The 15283-nt window shown below is 42.1% G+C and overlaps 1 protein-coding gene across 5 annotated transcripts in view; it reads right to left on the reverse strand.

Annotated features, from left to right (window-relative positions):
* LOC127595426 (neural cell adhesion molecule 2-like) overlaps positions 1-15283 on the reverse strand; it is a 188390-nt gene that overhangs the window by 47822 nt on the left and 125285 nt on the right. For all 5 annotated transcript variants that reach the window (XM_052056915.1, XM_052056918.1, XM_052056913.1 and 2 more), the window contains exons 2-5: positions 13622-13696; positions 9378-9584; positions 4654-4797; positions 3502-3639 (exon numbers count right to left, since the gene is read on the reverse strand). In XM_052056915.1, coding sequence (XP_051912875.1) covers positions 3502-3639; positions 4654-4797; positions 9378-9584; positions 13622-13696 — 564 coding nt within the window. The remainder of the gene's footprint in view (positions 1-3501; positions 3640-4653; positions 4798-9377; positions 9585-13621; positions 13697-15283) is intronic.

The raw sequence follows: 15283 nt of genomic DNA on the forward strand, positions 1-15283 counted from the left end.
ATGCTTATTCATGTGCTAGGGTCTTTTTTTTATACTGGACTTAAATTATCCTCGGAAGAGGATAGTTCGAGCATGTTTTTTTTCCCTCTCCCTACCCAGCATTTTTCCTTTCTTAATTCTGATTGTAATTTCCCCATTGCGGGACAAATAAAGGATATCTTATCTTAATCAATCCAGACTGCACAGGTTGGTACGTTGGGATCTGCAGTCTTGTGCGACTATTCTGTCAACCAGGAGCTGATGTTTGGCTCCTTTGATATCTCTACCAATGCCCTTCTGTGCTTCGCTCATGTATTGATCCATGTGTCCACTTATCTTAGCCGCAATGATGCCTGGCATGAGCTTCCATGTTGTGGAGAGACAGGTTATTGGCCGATAGTTGGATGGGACTGCACCCTTTGTGGGATCCTTCATGATCAGGATCGTTCGCCCTCCGGTTAGCCATCCTGGGTGAGCCCAATCCCTCAGCAGCTGGTTCATTTGTGCTGCTCGGGGCTCATGGAGTGCTGTGAGTTTCTTTAGCCAGTAGTATGTGGACCATGTCCGGGCCTGGTGCTGCCCAGTTCTTCATATCTGAGACTCTTTCCTGTATGTCTGCCACTGTTATGGTAACTGGGTTCTGTCCAGGAAGGTTGCTGTGCTCCTCTCTCAGGGTCACCAGCCATTGTGCACTGCTGTTATGTGCAACCTCCTTCTCCCATATGCCTTTCCAGTACTTTTCAGTTTCCAGTCTTGGTGGGTCAGCTATGTTGTTAGGACCCTGCCACTGAGCGTACACTTTCGCAGGTTGTGTTGCGAACAGTCTGTTTATTCGTCTGGCCTCATTCTCTTTCGTGTACCGCTTTAGGCGGCTGGACGAGGCTTGGAGCCTTTGTTTGGCAGTTTCGAGTGCTTCAGGTATGGTCATCTGGATGTAACCTCTCGGGTATCGGCCTTTTCATCACACCTCTCTGGGCCTCCGTCAATTGACTCACATCTTTCCGAGCCGCCTTGATCTTAGCCTCGAACCGTCTTTTCCATGGTGGGTAACGTATCTCATGGCTTCCATGGTTGCTCTTATAGCCAAGCATCTCAAGGATCACTGATGCTGAAGCGTATATCAGCTCATTGGTTTCCGTGATCGTTACGGTAGGGATCGCCCTCAGTGCTGCATTCACACTTTCCATGAGACTTTCAGGTGGTACTTCACATAGCCGTTGCAATGGGTTTTTAGGTTGCCCAGCTTTCATTCTCGCCACGATCTTAGCTTTCAGGTCAGTTGATGCCTCGCTCAGCATTTCATTCATTGGGGTTTGCCTCCCAATCTCTGGTATGACCTCCTCCTCTGATCTGGCAGCCTGGGGCCCTTCACCATGGAACCTGCGTTGTACCTCATCGAGCTCAAGTTGTGACAGCAGTTGCCGTTTGTGGATGTTGGAACACTGAGCTACTAGTTGTTTCGTGGTCAACCGTGATTGTGGGTTTTAACCATTTAGCCCACATTCTCTGCATGTAACCCCTCTGACTCGGATTGCTTGAGTAGTAGTATTCCAACAGAGCCATGTTATCGCATCTCGCCCATCTGCGCTTGAGTAGTAGTATTCCAACAGAGCCATGTTATCGCATCTCGCCCATCTGCGCTTTGTTCCAGTAGCCCATTTTTCATCAAGGTGCTCTGGTTCCCCAGCACCTGACGCAGACCTTGTTTGGCCACGCGACGTCTGAGCCGGCATGTCATTCATTTTATTGTCTCTCATTATTGTATGAGGTAGGAATTAGCGTGAAGGATCTTGCCCAAGGACCCACACTGGATGGTGTTATGTGCTCATTTTTTGCCCCCAAGCGGGATTCGAACCACCGTCTCCCGTATGCCAAACCGAAGCCTTACCAACTGAGCTATCCAGCCGCTTATGTATATATATTGATGAATGTCACATCTGAGACATGTTTTAGCCTATTCCTCTATTTAATGCAGCGGATGAAAGGCGTATTGCAGCTTTTCTGCGCGATTCCTTCCCGGGGTGTTGTGCAGCCTTGCCCTCAGGTTGATTGACCCTCCTCGTCAAGACAACTACCTCCCACGCCCCCCTGTCATCAATGATCCACTGGAGACTAGACTTGAGGTGGATCAAATTTGCTCCAGTGTAAGCTGTTTTCTGGGGCTACCCCGGAGCAAATTTGCACATGTGACCGCTCCACTGGCGCAGCGCCGGCGTAGCATCGGAGCAAATGTTGCCGTGTGAACACCCCTTATAAAGGGGCGGCCTGCTGGTCCAGTGGTTAGCATGACTTCACAGTACATAGGTACCAGGTTCAATTCCAGCTCCGACCTCCCTGTGTGGCGTTTGCATATTCTCTCCGGGCCTGTGTGGGTTTTCTCTGGGTACTCCGGTTTCCTCCCACATTCCAAAAACATGCATGGCAGGCAGATTGAACACTCCAAATTGTCCCTAGGTGTGAGTGTGAGTGCAGATGGTTGTTCGTCTCTGTGTGCCTGTACGATTGGCTGGCAACCGGTTAGGGTGTCCCCCACCTACTGCCCGAAGACGGCTGGCATAGGCTCCAGTGCCTCCTGCAACCCTTGTGAGGATAAGTGGATCAGAAAATGAATGAATGAATGAAGGATTATAAAGGGAGATTACAATAAGGAGCACTCGCCATCCACATCAAAGGCTGTGCTCGCATCGACCCCCAACACCACACAAAGACATGAGCAAAATAGCAAACAACTGTGTTTATGTCATCTTCCGAAATGCTCTTTCAAAAGTCTGAGACCCACGAACGATGCAATAAATAAACACTGTGCTGACTTAAACAGTGTAATTGTGGAAAAAAAACCCCCATCTGCAACTAAATTTCTTCACCAAAGCATTACACGTATCCGCTTTCTACAGAACAGGTTACTTTTTCAATGTCTCTCACCTACTACTTTTACTAGATATTGTCTAAAAATCAGTTTGACAACAATTTTCAGTCAGTTGAAGTGTCCAAGAGAGTTCATAGAATTGTTCTTAAGCAATTTTCAATGCTGGTTAATAAATGCATAGAAAATAAGACACCATGTGAGGACAATTCAATGATGTCGAAAAAGTGTGAAATTGGCAACATTTGGACATTCTGAGTTTCTGCCCCACCAACAATTTTTAACACATGCTTACAATAAAGTGCCGGTGGAACGGAAGCAAAGCGACGTTCTTTTAAAACCTCGACCAACACACAACCAATTTTGTCTCAGTCAAACACTGCGATTGTTGCAGCCATGTGTCGCAAATCAATGCACAAGCTTTTCCAAGTCTAAGTTCTGAGCAATATCGAACATTATTCGTGCTTTTTGGGGGGCCTGATACTACATGAGGTAGGGGGGCACAGACAGAATCCAAATGAGTTGATTTATTTATTTTTTTTAGAGCCACAAGTCTCTATGGAATAAAAAAAACAAAAACGCCAGGAGACAAGCACTCGGACCATTTCTGTTCTCTTTGTGCAGACATATCTGGTAGTCTTGACATTGATCGAACTCACCGTTGACCACGACAGCGATATCCACAAAGTCGATCTCACCGCGAGCCTCCACGCTGGCCTCGCAGCGGTACACGCCCTCGTCTGCTTTGGTCACATGGTGGATCTGCAGGCTGTTGTTTGTCAGCACTTTGAGCCTGCCTGCACCACACAAGGGGGGGAAAAAAACAAGCAAAGAAACAGACAGACAAGAGAAGCCTGATAAGCATGTGTATGAAAATTACAAAAGAAAATTGCCACGCTACTCTCCCTGTCAATCTTCTTTTGCACACGTTCACCTGATAACGTCGACAGAGATAAACACTTTCATTGTGGCGGCAACGCTTTCGCATTTCTCTATAAAATGCTAAAAAAAAGTCAGACTACATTTTGAGAGCAACCTCAAAAATCATGGACGCAATTGTACAATTCAGAGTTTGAAAGCTACATTTCTGAGGTCTCATGAAAACTTGGTGATCACCTCTTTCACACTAAACATGTGATGCCGTCACAAAATATTTCAGAGATAGTAAAGACGAACTGGGTTTGCCTCGACAATACGATCAAGGTTTAATGACGGTAATAGTTTGACAGAGGATTGGCATAATCCTATTTCCCAAGTGAAAATATTTCAAATCTGAACAAATCAGAGAAATGAACAATCTCTAGTAAAGAAGTACTATATTTATTTAATTTGTTTTTTACTAACAGGGGGACTAACTTTTCCATATGCATGAGACCAATCATATCTTTTCTTCAGTCCATTCTGTTAATTCCGCTTTCAATGTTAATTTTTCTTTCTGACTCCCTTAACCCATAACCCGTCAATACAGACCCGGGAAATAACATTTCAGAGACAACTTTGGCGTATTCACGCATCTTTTCGGCGAGCACAAATTTCGTCATCTGGAAAAATCGGAACTACAGTAATTTGGGGAAAGTAATTGTTAGGATGTCAAATTAACCCTTTTTGGGACTGCGGTTACGACAGTGGACAGGTTATCATGTTATCAGGTTACAGGGTGTATAAAAGGCTTAATTCTCATCCAAATGTAGTTGTGTTTCCATTGAACATAAACAGTGCATTTGAGAACTGTTAGGAGTTCTGCCACAGCGCAAAAACCGAATGTCGCAAAATGTCAGATTCTCTGCAAGATCACATTTCTTTTCACTTACTGTGGTGCTCCTCAACAATCTCCCTGCCCTGGTAGGACCACATGACCTCCGGCACCGGCGAACTGATGACATCACAAACCACCTCCGCCGTGTCACCATAGCGGAACTCCTGCGGCGACTGAATGTCTCGAAAAGTCAGCTTTTCTGCAAGATCAAACAAGATTGTTTTTCATCAACATTCAACAAGCAGTCAAATATTAAGTTCATTGTAGAAACAAAGACGACATTTTAAAAAAAGGGTCAAATGTGCACACATTGTGACTCATTGAAAAGCTCAGATAAATATATTTTGGATAAAATTATTTGGGCAGACCTCTTCAATCAATTGATTTATAAATTAGGGATCTGGTTTGGCAGTTGCCATTCGACCTTAATTAGGTCTTCATCCTTGACACTTTGGTACTTTGTGTTGATGTGTGCTTTTCCACTCATCAAAATTAAATACAAGCTCATTCCATTTTGACTGAATTTGTGGACCAAAATTAAAAACAAACGTAAGAAGGACACTTCACTCTTCAAGCACACTGTCAATTGCAGTGTATCCCTACATACAGTACCGTACAACATCTTAAGGCTTGGAAACGCTTAAATCACTAGTCTGGTGAGCCAAGACTTGGACTGGGGATAAAAAAAGTGACTAAGTCTGACAAGTCGACCACAAAAATATATTGACATGCAATTCACAGGCACTATCGGCATCCACAGAGATGTTTACATACATACTCGATTACGTATACTCAAGGAGTATTTAAAAAAAATGTTCAGGACCCTTTATAGATAGTTAGCACCCACTGGTGGTGGAAATTTATATTACAGTCAAGTAATGCACTTTTACATGTCAGGGGTCGCCACAGCAATGATATATTTGGTGCAGTTTTTAACACGATGCCCTTCCTGACACAACCAACACTTTTCTCCCCAGGTTTCTGACCGGTGGTGGCTGGGAATTGGCATATAGCACAAAGGGTGCAAATCCATCAGATTATTCGATTATTGGATTGAATAATCAATTTTAAAAAAATCTATAGTGACAGCTCTATCCAAGACTTGCTCTTCTTCACACTGGCATGCAACCCTCTGCTATCACCTGTGAGTGGCATTTGTAAGCCACACATTAATCAAGCAATGCTCCGGTATCAGTCTTCTCCATTAACAGGCTACCGCATTAGCATTTTGCTGCTTGATTTATGTCAAGCTGCTTTCCCACCGACTGCACCATCCGCCTGCGCACGTGTCTGGCCTGTCACTACTGTCATTAACTTCAAGCCACCGCACGTATTTGTCATTCATTCCAGTGCTTTCTTGTGATTTATCTCTCCTGTTCGTCCTCTTATTTGCTGCTTGTGCTGCTGTGTAGGGCTCAAAGGCTCATTTCTTTTGTTTGCTTCCCCATCCTCCAGTCGAGCGGCGCCGCAGAGGGGGAGACATCCTTTCCCTTAGCAGCAGTATGCCGCACACACAGACACAAGAAGTGAGAAACTTCGTTGTGTTGGTCTGCAAATCAGTCTGAGAGCATGAGCAGCAACTGCTTTTCTCAACTGATTCAATCCCATTGTCATTGGCCTACTTTGTTTACAGTAGCCCCTTTTAATAGTAGCCAACAATAACACAACTCAAGCTGTCTGCACCGCTGTGTGGGTTGTGCCAGGCCATGTTTCTTTCCCAGATGCAGGTGCCAGTCAGGGCAGAATGATTAGAAGCAGCTGTCATGGAGTTGTCAGATCCCGATGACAGGAAGTTGACACTTTTCTTCATAGCGGCAATGAATTTCATGTCAAACACTGAGTCGTGTCCAGGCTGGCCTGTTGCCTGAGGGGTCTTTGGCTGGCTCAGCGGCTGAGGCTTCAGGTAGACTTTCATGTAGGTGTACGTCGAGGGCTGGAGCAATTGAAGGTTGGTTGCTATGGAAACCATGTTTTTTTTTGAGCTGGCAGCGGCAGGTCAGATTGAGGCTGTGATGTCTCCCCAAACAGCTTATGGAAAGAGGATGAAAAAGGTGAGCATGTATTAAGTTGCAAACGTGTGTATTTGAGTGTAGTATAGGTTAAAATGAATTGCATGTTAACATGCATCTATTACACAATATTAGGGTAGTATATTAGTAGTATATTAGGTAAGCAGTAGCTGATGTCATACCCCACATTTCTTGGTGGTATTTTCTTCAAAAATGACCTTGTTCATCTTTAAAATGTCCCAAATATTGAAAAAACATAATTGTTTCGATAGCTGGAACATCATATCTTCCCCCTGATTTGCCATAATCTTACAATTAACAACTGTTACAATTAACAACGATACATTTTCTTTTCAGCACATGGAAATAAAATGCAATTGCATCAGTTGCTCTCTAATAACTCACACATGGAAACGTTTTACAAATACTTTGTACAGTATTTCAAATCAAAGGAAAAAAAAGCTTTCTTGAAAAACAGAAATCAGAATCTGAAAAAAAGAAAAGAATCCCAACGCCTCACTGTACCTTTTTTCAGTGTGGCATGATTATTTTGATTGATATCCAAACCACAATTATTAAAAACGATTTTTCATTGATCTCATAAATAAACATTTATTTAACTACAAAAAAAACCCCAGCTTGAAACCGTCGTGATACCATGAAGCCCTTTAATCTTTGCGTCTTGAACACGTTGCTCTTGAATATTCAATTCTTTTTGTCAAATGCAAATGTTTCCTCGTAAATCATCACTTATCATGTGATATTCAAGCCTCGGGCGTTTTCATTCTGATGCAGCCACATCTTTGCTACCTTGCATCTTTGCAAACATACGAACCGTGAAGAAGTGCCTCCCTTCATCGCTATCTCATATTTATTTTATCCTATTTTGGTTTCTATTTAAATTTTCACAAGACTTGGAACTTACTGGGCTAACATGGGACCTCATACCATTTCAGCTGGAAATATGTGTTGGTAAAAAAAAAATAATAATAAAAAATAAATACCAGCTGTTCCTACTCTGTGTGCTTTACAGTGAGAAAATGAGCGTACAAGAAGTTGGGCTTGAATTCAATTAATGTTACGTATCTTCCACAGATTGGGAAGAATTTGTGCCTTTGAGTACAGGTAGTCTTATTTTACAGGCGTGTTTGTGTTTGGTGATTGGTTATTTGAAGGGAAATAATTCCTGGAAATGTATGCAAATTTTCGATTAGCATGTCAATGGGGTTGAGTTTAATTTTAGCACTAGCGCTGGCGATGTTTTTAAAATGAATCATGCCTTATAAAATAACCGTTGCTTACCAAAAATATGTGGTCCTAAATGACCAGAAAAATGTTATTTTGAAGTTGTAACACCGTCAGTGTGACACAGTGAAATGGCTGACTTCAAGACCGTGTTTGCGGCATGTTTTATTTCCGTCACAAACCGTTGCTGCATTTGACAACAACAACGTTGTCCTGCAATAACCTTCAATAATTAAAGGCACGAAAAAAATACAAGACTTAATTACGCTGACACTGTATTGCAGTGTCATTTATGTCAATTAACTTGAGCGCTGCTAGCATGGCTAGTGCAGCGAGCCCAGCTAACCACGCTAGACCCTCACATGTTAATGACTGTGCAAACTTTTGAGGCTGAAAGCCTGACACAGTTGCTGATCCCACTGATCACTATTTAATAAACCAGGCTTACTCAAGTGTTGTTTCAGACGTCACTTTGTCTCATAGGCCGAAATTCATGGCGAGAGATTTGTCTAAATTTTCACACTGCTTCTCCAGAGGAAAATAGTGCGCTGCTATGGACAATTTAAACGTAATTATAAAATGTTTATTATGTAAAAACGAAAACCAGTTGGCCGTTTATTATAATGTTGAAAGGTGGGGGTTTTTTTTTGCCTTCTCTGTCTTTAACAAAGCACAAAAAAAGATGTTTTTATTTTTGTCCGAATACCTGAATATTCCATTGTAATTTTTAGTTGAACATACAAATACCAAAATCTTCGATTGCTGCAGCTCGATACTCTAACTGTGGTGTCACTAAACAATTCAAATCACATACATGTGACATGCTTGCTGCACAAGAAACACAGTCCCTTCAAGGTACGTTCACAATGTCAGGAACTTGCATAGACACGGCAACATAAATGGCACATTCAGCGTTTTTGTTTTATTCTCGTGATTTTATGATCATGGTAAGCCAAAATCTAAATCTCGATTAAAGTAGGATAAATTGCTCATCACGAAAAATTATTCTCCCAAATCATCCTAGTATAATATGTTCTTTATTCACTAGAACATACCACAAACCTTGAAAAGGTCATATATTCCGTCGCCTCCACACTACAAATGCAAGGGCCTACTCAGAGTTAGCTTTAACGATACCGCCCTCACTGTGAAATTTTTTCTGTAAATACTGCACAATACTTCACTTCCTCTCTACCTTTGTGTCTCATAACATTACATTTCTTTGTTGGGAAATAGTGCTGGGACAGCAAGGAAGGCTGGCCTCCGTGGCATATCCCTCATTGTGCCATGCAGGATCAGAGTCCCATGGCATGGCTAAAAGTCATTATACTTTAATTACAAGACAAAGAGGGACCATACACACACATAATCTTACACGTGCACATAAACAGTTTCCAAATCACTAAAATATGCAGATTTATTGAGTGGCAACATGATTATTAGCAAGCGTGTTTAAAGGGCATTATATCTTCATGTCACGCTCTGTGCAATAAATACAGAAATGTGTGCGACGCGTCGACCTTACGGTAAATCTCCAGCACCACGGAGGCCTCTGCCGTGCGACCGTTGGCTTCAGTGGCCTGGCAGCGGTAGATTCCGGCATCCTCAACAATGGCGTTGTAGATGATAAGGCGGGATCGCGATGTCTCTGTGTGCAGAGCCATGCGCTTGGAGGCCACGATGCGCTCTCCTTGAGGATTGTACCACTCCAGCCTCACCGGCTCGCCAATCGCTGCAAAGCCAAGAAAAAACAACTTCTTCGTAAGGAAATAAATATTGCTCCAAGCTTATGCTTGGAAGACGACCATACTCTCTCCTTGCTCAAAATGGTGGAAGTAACAAACATTTCCAGTATTTGATATCACCTTCGATGACTAAAGTAAATCAATGGTGATATGTCGCTAGTCGATTTCATTTGTTGCTGGAAGCATTTTCACATTTTGATAATTATCACCTCAATACGCTCCATCTTATTTTATTGATGATTATTGTTTACATTTCTTCTTCACTACTAAATCGTTTAAAAATATAAATTTCATTGATTCTTGTCATCTTTATTATTTTATGACACACTCACCTTCTCTTAAATGAAAGAATGGTTGTTGCTCCTAAGGAATCTAAGTACCGGTAGTTACTCCGGCTTTGTATCACATTATAAATGAATCCTTACGGTCTTCCCAAAGACAGTAAACATCACAAAAAAGTCTTAACAAATGCACCATATCTACCAAAAAAAGGAAATGGCCCTACGTTCACCTTATTTCTACTAAGTTTACTCAAAAAAGGTGGATGAATGGGCAGGACTGACTTCTTAAAAGCGTGGTAGCGAGAACGAGTCCCTATACGCTTACGAATATTACCATCCCCTCCGGTGACCGTGTTAGAGCGGGAGAGGGGCAAGGGGAGTTTCAACTCTTTGAACGGAGAGTCGGCCAGGACTTTCCCAAAAGTCCGATAGGTAAGCAGGATCTGACAATAGGTTCGGGCAATATTTTGTTTAATGCATTGCTTATAGCGTTATAACGCCGGCACATGGATGCTATTCACGAGCCCATCTATGGCATTTATTGTTATGGACTGGCATTACACAACAGACTAATGTGATTGTTAAATACACAGCGTATAAGTCTCCTTGTTTTATGTTTACTTTGACAATCAACTTCGGGTTAAGTCAAATTTCACCGATAATACTATATTGGGTTCATGTCACTCTGGCTCGATTTGACAGGCTAAAAATGGCTGAAATTGACATTCGATTCAGCTCCCTCACTGATCTCTGCGAGACAGCTAATGTCTTCTCATGTCACATCACATCCTTGGCGCGTGTGCTTGCCACTCATTAACAACAAATAGGATGACATAACCAAAGATGGGCTTGAATATTTTATTTTGCTCAGCATCCTGGCTTCCCGCTGATATACGGTATGTCGCAACATACCTGTTCTCATCCTATCACATTTCACACACAATGTGACAGTTAGGTATGTTAAAGTTGACACCACTCCCATGATGACTCTTAATTCACAGAGAATATGACAAGATGTGTTGCATGCTGCGTTGTTTTTCACACCCATCCATGCCCTTTCCTGTCTTCACAACTTGTGGAAAACCCTGTCAGACATCTCTTCAAATCTGCATAAGCTCTCCCATTATTATTGATTGGGTTTCTTTCGCGCCACAGCACCCTGACAGCTGACAGTTGGAAATAGCTGATGAATAGGATTGTTAATTACAAGGACATGAGCCAGCTTGTAATGCAAACCCAATTCCAATGAATGTTGGGACGTTGTGTTAAACATCAATAAAAATAGAATACAATGATTTGCAAATCATATTCACTCAACATTTTATTGAATATTTAATGATCAGACTGATAACCTTTCTTTTTTTTTTGAAAAAGTTGAGGATTGCTCATCAAACACTTGTTTGGTGAACAGGCGGGTCCATGGTTGGGTATTCAGCTTCCTTTAATTGCTCAGTCATTCACAAGCAAACAAGACCCAGAAAACACTGACGGCTTCTCTGGGCCAGAAGTCATGTAAGATGGACTGTTGAAACGTGGATAAGTCTACAGTTGAAATTATTTTTGGAAATTGTTATGGACGCAATGTTCAAAAAGCAGCATCTGTGTTGATATGAGGCTGTGTTGCCTTTTTCACAGACACCCCTGCTTACTTCATCAAGACAATGCCAAACCCCATTCTGCACATGTCACAGGCATGTGGCTTCGTACTATAAGAGTGTAAGTACTCTAGACTGGCCTGCCTGCAGTCCAGACCTGTCTTCCATTGAAAATGTGTGGCACATTATGAATTATGACATTATTATAAATTATTATATTAGTAGTAGTATTAGAAAATACGACAACGGAGACCTTGGACTGTTGAACTGCTTGAAGCTGCACACCAAGCAAGAATGGGAAAGAATTTCGCCTACAAAGCTTTTGTTCAGTTCCCCAACATATATTGTTAAAAGAAAAGGTCATGTAACACAGCGCTAAATATGACCCCATCCCAGCAGGTTTTTTTGAAGTGCGTTGCAGCGATAAAATTCAAAGTTAAAAACAAGAATAATCCTACTTTATCAGTTTGAACATGAAATATCTTCTTTGCAGTGTATGCTGAGACCTAAAGCAGCATTATATAAACTAACAAAATCTGACAGCTCATCACACAAAAGTTTTGCCCGACTAATCTTGTTGTCACGTTGCACCCTAGTTGAGTTCATATAAAGCAAAGGCAAACATGCATTTTGCGAACACCTCTGATGTGTTTCAGCAGCTGACGCTTGTTCTGGCGAGATGCCACTGCAGTAATTGGAGAGGTTACACATACCATAATGTCAGTTTAACCACCTCCATATCTGTCACGCTGAGCCTCTCGCTTCACTGGACCCTTTGTTGTTCAACATCACATAAATGCTCTTTAGTGTGAGCCAAGCTCAATAATTTTATTGAATGATTAGCAGCTCTTGTTTGCTGAACACCACATTTTATTTAATCACTCTTGCTACAAACTCAGATCAAGCATTTGTCAGGGTAAGTCTATGAATACGTTTTCATGAGAATTATATTTTGCTCTTGTCCTCATTTTATTTTTGTTGGGCTTTTTGTTTTCACTGTTGCACTTTCCAAGGAGTTTCCTGCATCGTACCTGCCGCTGAATGACATCGGCAGGGTATTTAGATGCGGGAGAGACTGAAGGAAGATGTGGGGTTACTGTTGTTTGCTTACTACCATCGCCACAGCGTTTGGCTGCCCTTGTGTTTGTTTCGCAGTCTTCTTGTCCTGCCAGTAAATACTTTTCATCAGAGTGTTAGCTTTGAAGTACTCCTATGAATTTCTATTTCTCATTCTGTGCCACCTTTAAGTTTTTAGTTTTAGTTTGTACCAGCTGTCATCCTTCCAGGTCTCTCCGTCCACCTTTGTCCTGTTCCTGAATTGTTTAGCTAGCTCATTTCAGTTTGACCTTTTATATATCGCATTCGCTTATTTGCATTTCCCCTCACGCTTGCCTGCAGCTTTTGTTCAAATACTGTAAATTCTGTTTGGGTTTGTTTGTTTGCTTTGGAATCCACCATCAGCATTTTTATGGATTTTTTTTTCACTGCGCATGAAAAGACAACGTGGTCAAACTGCTTTCTGTTGATACGCAGTTACAAAAAGGACCGAGAAGGCCGTAAGATGCAGCAATACTTTGGAAAGGAACTACGAGTGACACTGTGTCCTTTTCGAAAAGTCTTTTGACAATGTTTTTTTAGAATTTGATGATTGGAATTAGTTCATCTGCAACGAACATGCTGTTCGCATGCTAAAAACATTCTCCGCTATATTTTGGGGATTGAAGACTTTGTTTGTGGGAATGGTTATGGCGTCCATTTGGCAGTATGGCGACGGCACTGAACGTGACAGCCTGCAGTGTCGAGGAGGAGCTTCTTATCGCATGCCTCCAACACGCTTTTCAGGCTATGCTTGTCCGTGGGCTGGCAAAGGAGAACAGGCAAGCAGTGGGAGGTGGGTCGGACCTGCCAGCGCCGGCCTCTCTTGATGACCATTTAGGGAGAACAATGACGGGGAGTAAACACTGGCGGTCAAAATGTCACTCACCATATGGGGAGGATGGAGCTGTCATTAAAAGAACAAACAGACCCCCTACTGTGCCGATACAACCAGTCTCCAAACATACCACACACACGCACCGCACACACACACGCGCACACACACACACACACACATGAACACACACACACACACACCAGGGACATTTGTACCTGTGCAGATGAAGAACTTGGACTCTCCAACACTTAGCTCCACCTTGTTCAAGGAAATAGAAACCTGTAGGATGGCTGGGATACACAGAGAACAGAGAGGGAAGAAAAAAAAACAGAGAAATAGTTAGTTCCAGCTGAACTGACTTGATGTTGTTTCCAGGCATGTACTGGGGTACTGTTTTCCTGCTGTCTGTCAAGTCCAATCCAATCCAAGATGTTGTCCACACCAAGCAATTTTTTTAAGCAAAAGCATTGAACACGACCGACGTCTTTGTAAACTGCGTACGTGAAGAAAGATTGACTTGCTATCTGTGACAAGTTTGTCAGGCAGTTCTTCAGCGAATGACGTGCGTTGAAGAGGCATGAAAGTATTGCAGCTTCCCACTATTACAGTAAGGCATCTCCAGAACGTGTTTACTTTAGGATGACATGTACAGAAAGTAGCAAACAGACCAATATTTTGACCAATTTGCTCTGGAGGAAAAAACAAACAAACAAAGTTTTCATGTGGACTTTACTACATTGGCAAGAACAAATAGGGAGCTTATCAATGTCAGAGCATAAAACGGTTGAGTGAACCTCCATTCAGCACTGACAGAAAGCTTGCAATTGGAGGAAGTGCTCTCGCATTTGAAAAATGCTAAGATGCAGAAGAGGGCGAAAGATGGTGATCATTGCCACAGCCAGAATGAGATCGAAGTGAGTCTTGATCAATAGTCAAAGGAACCACAGTTTTTTTTTTTTTAATAAGTAAATCCCTCACGGTGAATAATAGTCAAATGGTGATCAATTCTCCTCAAGGTAGCCGAAAGCACACCTGCTCGAGGAGTTGCGGCGGCGCACAGCTGCCAACTTAGGACAGTAGCCGGTCACTGACACTATTTGCTGGAGGAGGAGAGCGGTTTCGATGCAATTTTTAAAAGCACAAAGGGGACTCTATCAGGCGTTCATATGCGCAAAGATGATAAGTCACTTTTTAGTTCAAAAAGAAGGCACCGATGCCATTAACTCTCAAAAGACTGTGATTAAACGACAACCTTGAGATGCTTGAACCACAAATAAAGCTTTGCAAAGGGACGACTTTCAAATGACATCCTTTGTGGGATTGTGTAGCTTCTTCACTGATGCAATGCATTGCGGGCGATTGACATTAACTGCGCTAATAGACTATTCTGGTTTAAAAAAATGCTGAGATCTGTTGTATCTAGTGGTTAACCGCATGACAAGACATTGACAAATGGCAAACAAAGTGAAGGAGAAAAATCCAGTGTCAACCCTTTTCAATTTCATGTTTTCATCTGTCCACAAAATGAGTGAAATAGGCTCGGAGCCACATAAAATGAAGGCGTAGTGAAACGCAGCTCAAGTCGAAATATATTGCTGACCGAGATGCAAATATTCATGGGTCAATTAATTATGGGCGATAATTGTGTGAAGGCTCAGGCCTTCAAACTTTTGTCATTCAACATTTTTTCAGACCACTTTCTTGTCCTACATGTCCTTTCACATTTTTCATCCGATTCAGTTTATTCAAATTTCAAAATATTCAGACTATTCACGTCACACCATTTTTTTCTTATTTCAAAATTTTCACCCCAATCATCTAATTCATTCCCAATGAGACATTCATCAAAACAGAATTATTCAGCTCATTTAATTCAC

Source organism: Hippocampus zosterae, chromosome 2, assembly GCF_025434085.1.
Source record: "Hippocampus zosterae strain Florida chromosome 2, ASM2543408v3, whole genome shotgun sequence".
Classification (NCBI taxonomy): domain Eukaryota; kingdom Metazoa; phylum Chordata; class Actinopteri; order Syngnathiformes; family Syngnathidae; genus Hippocampus; species Hippocampus zosterae.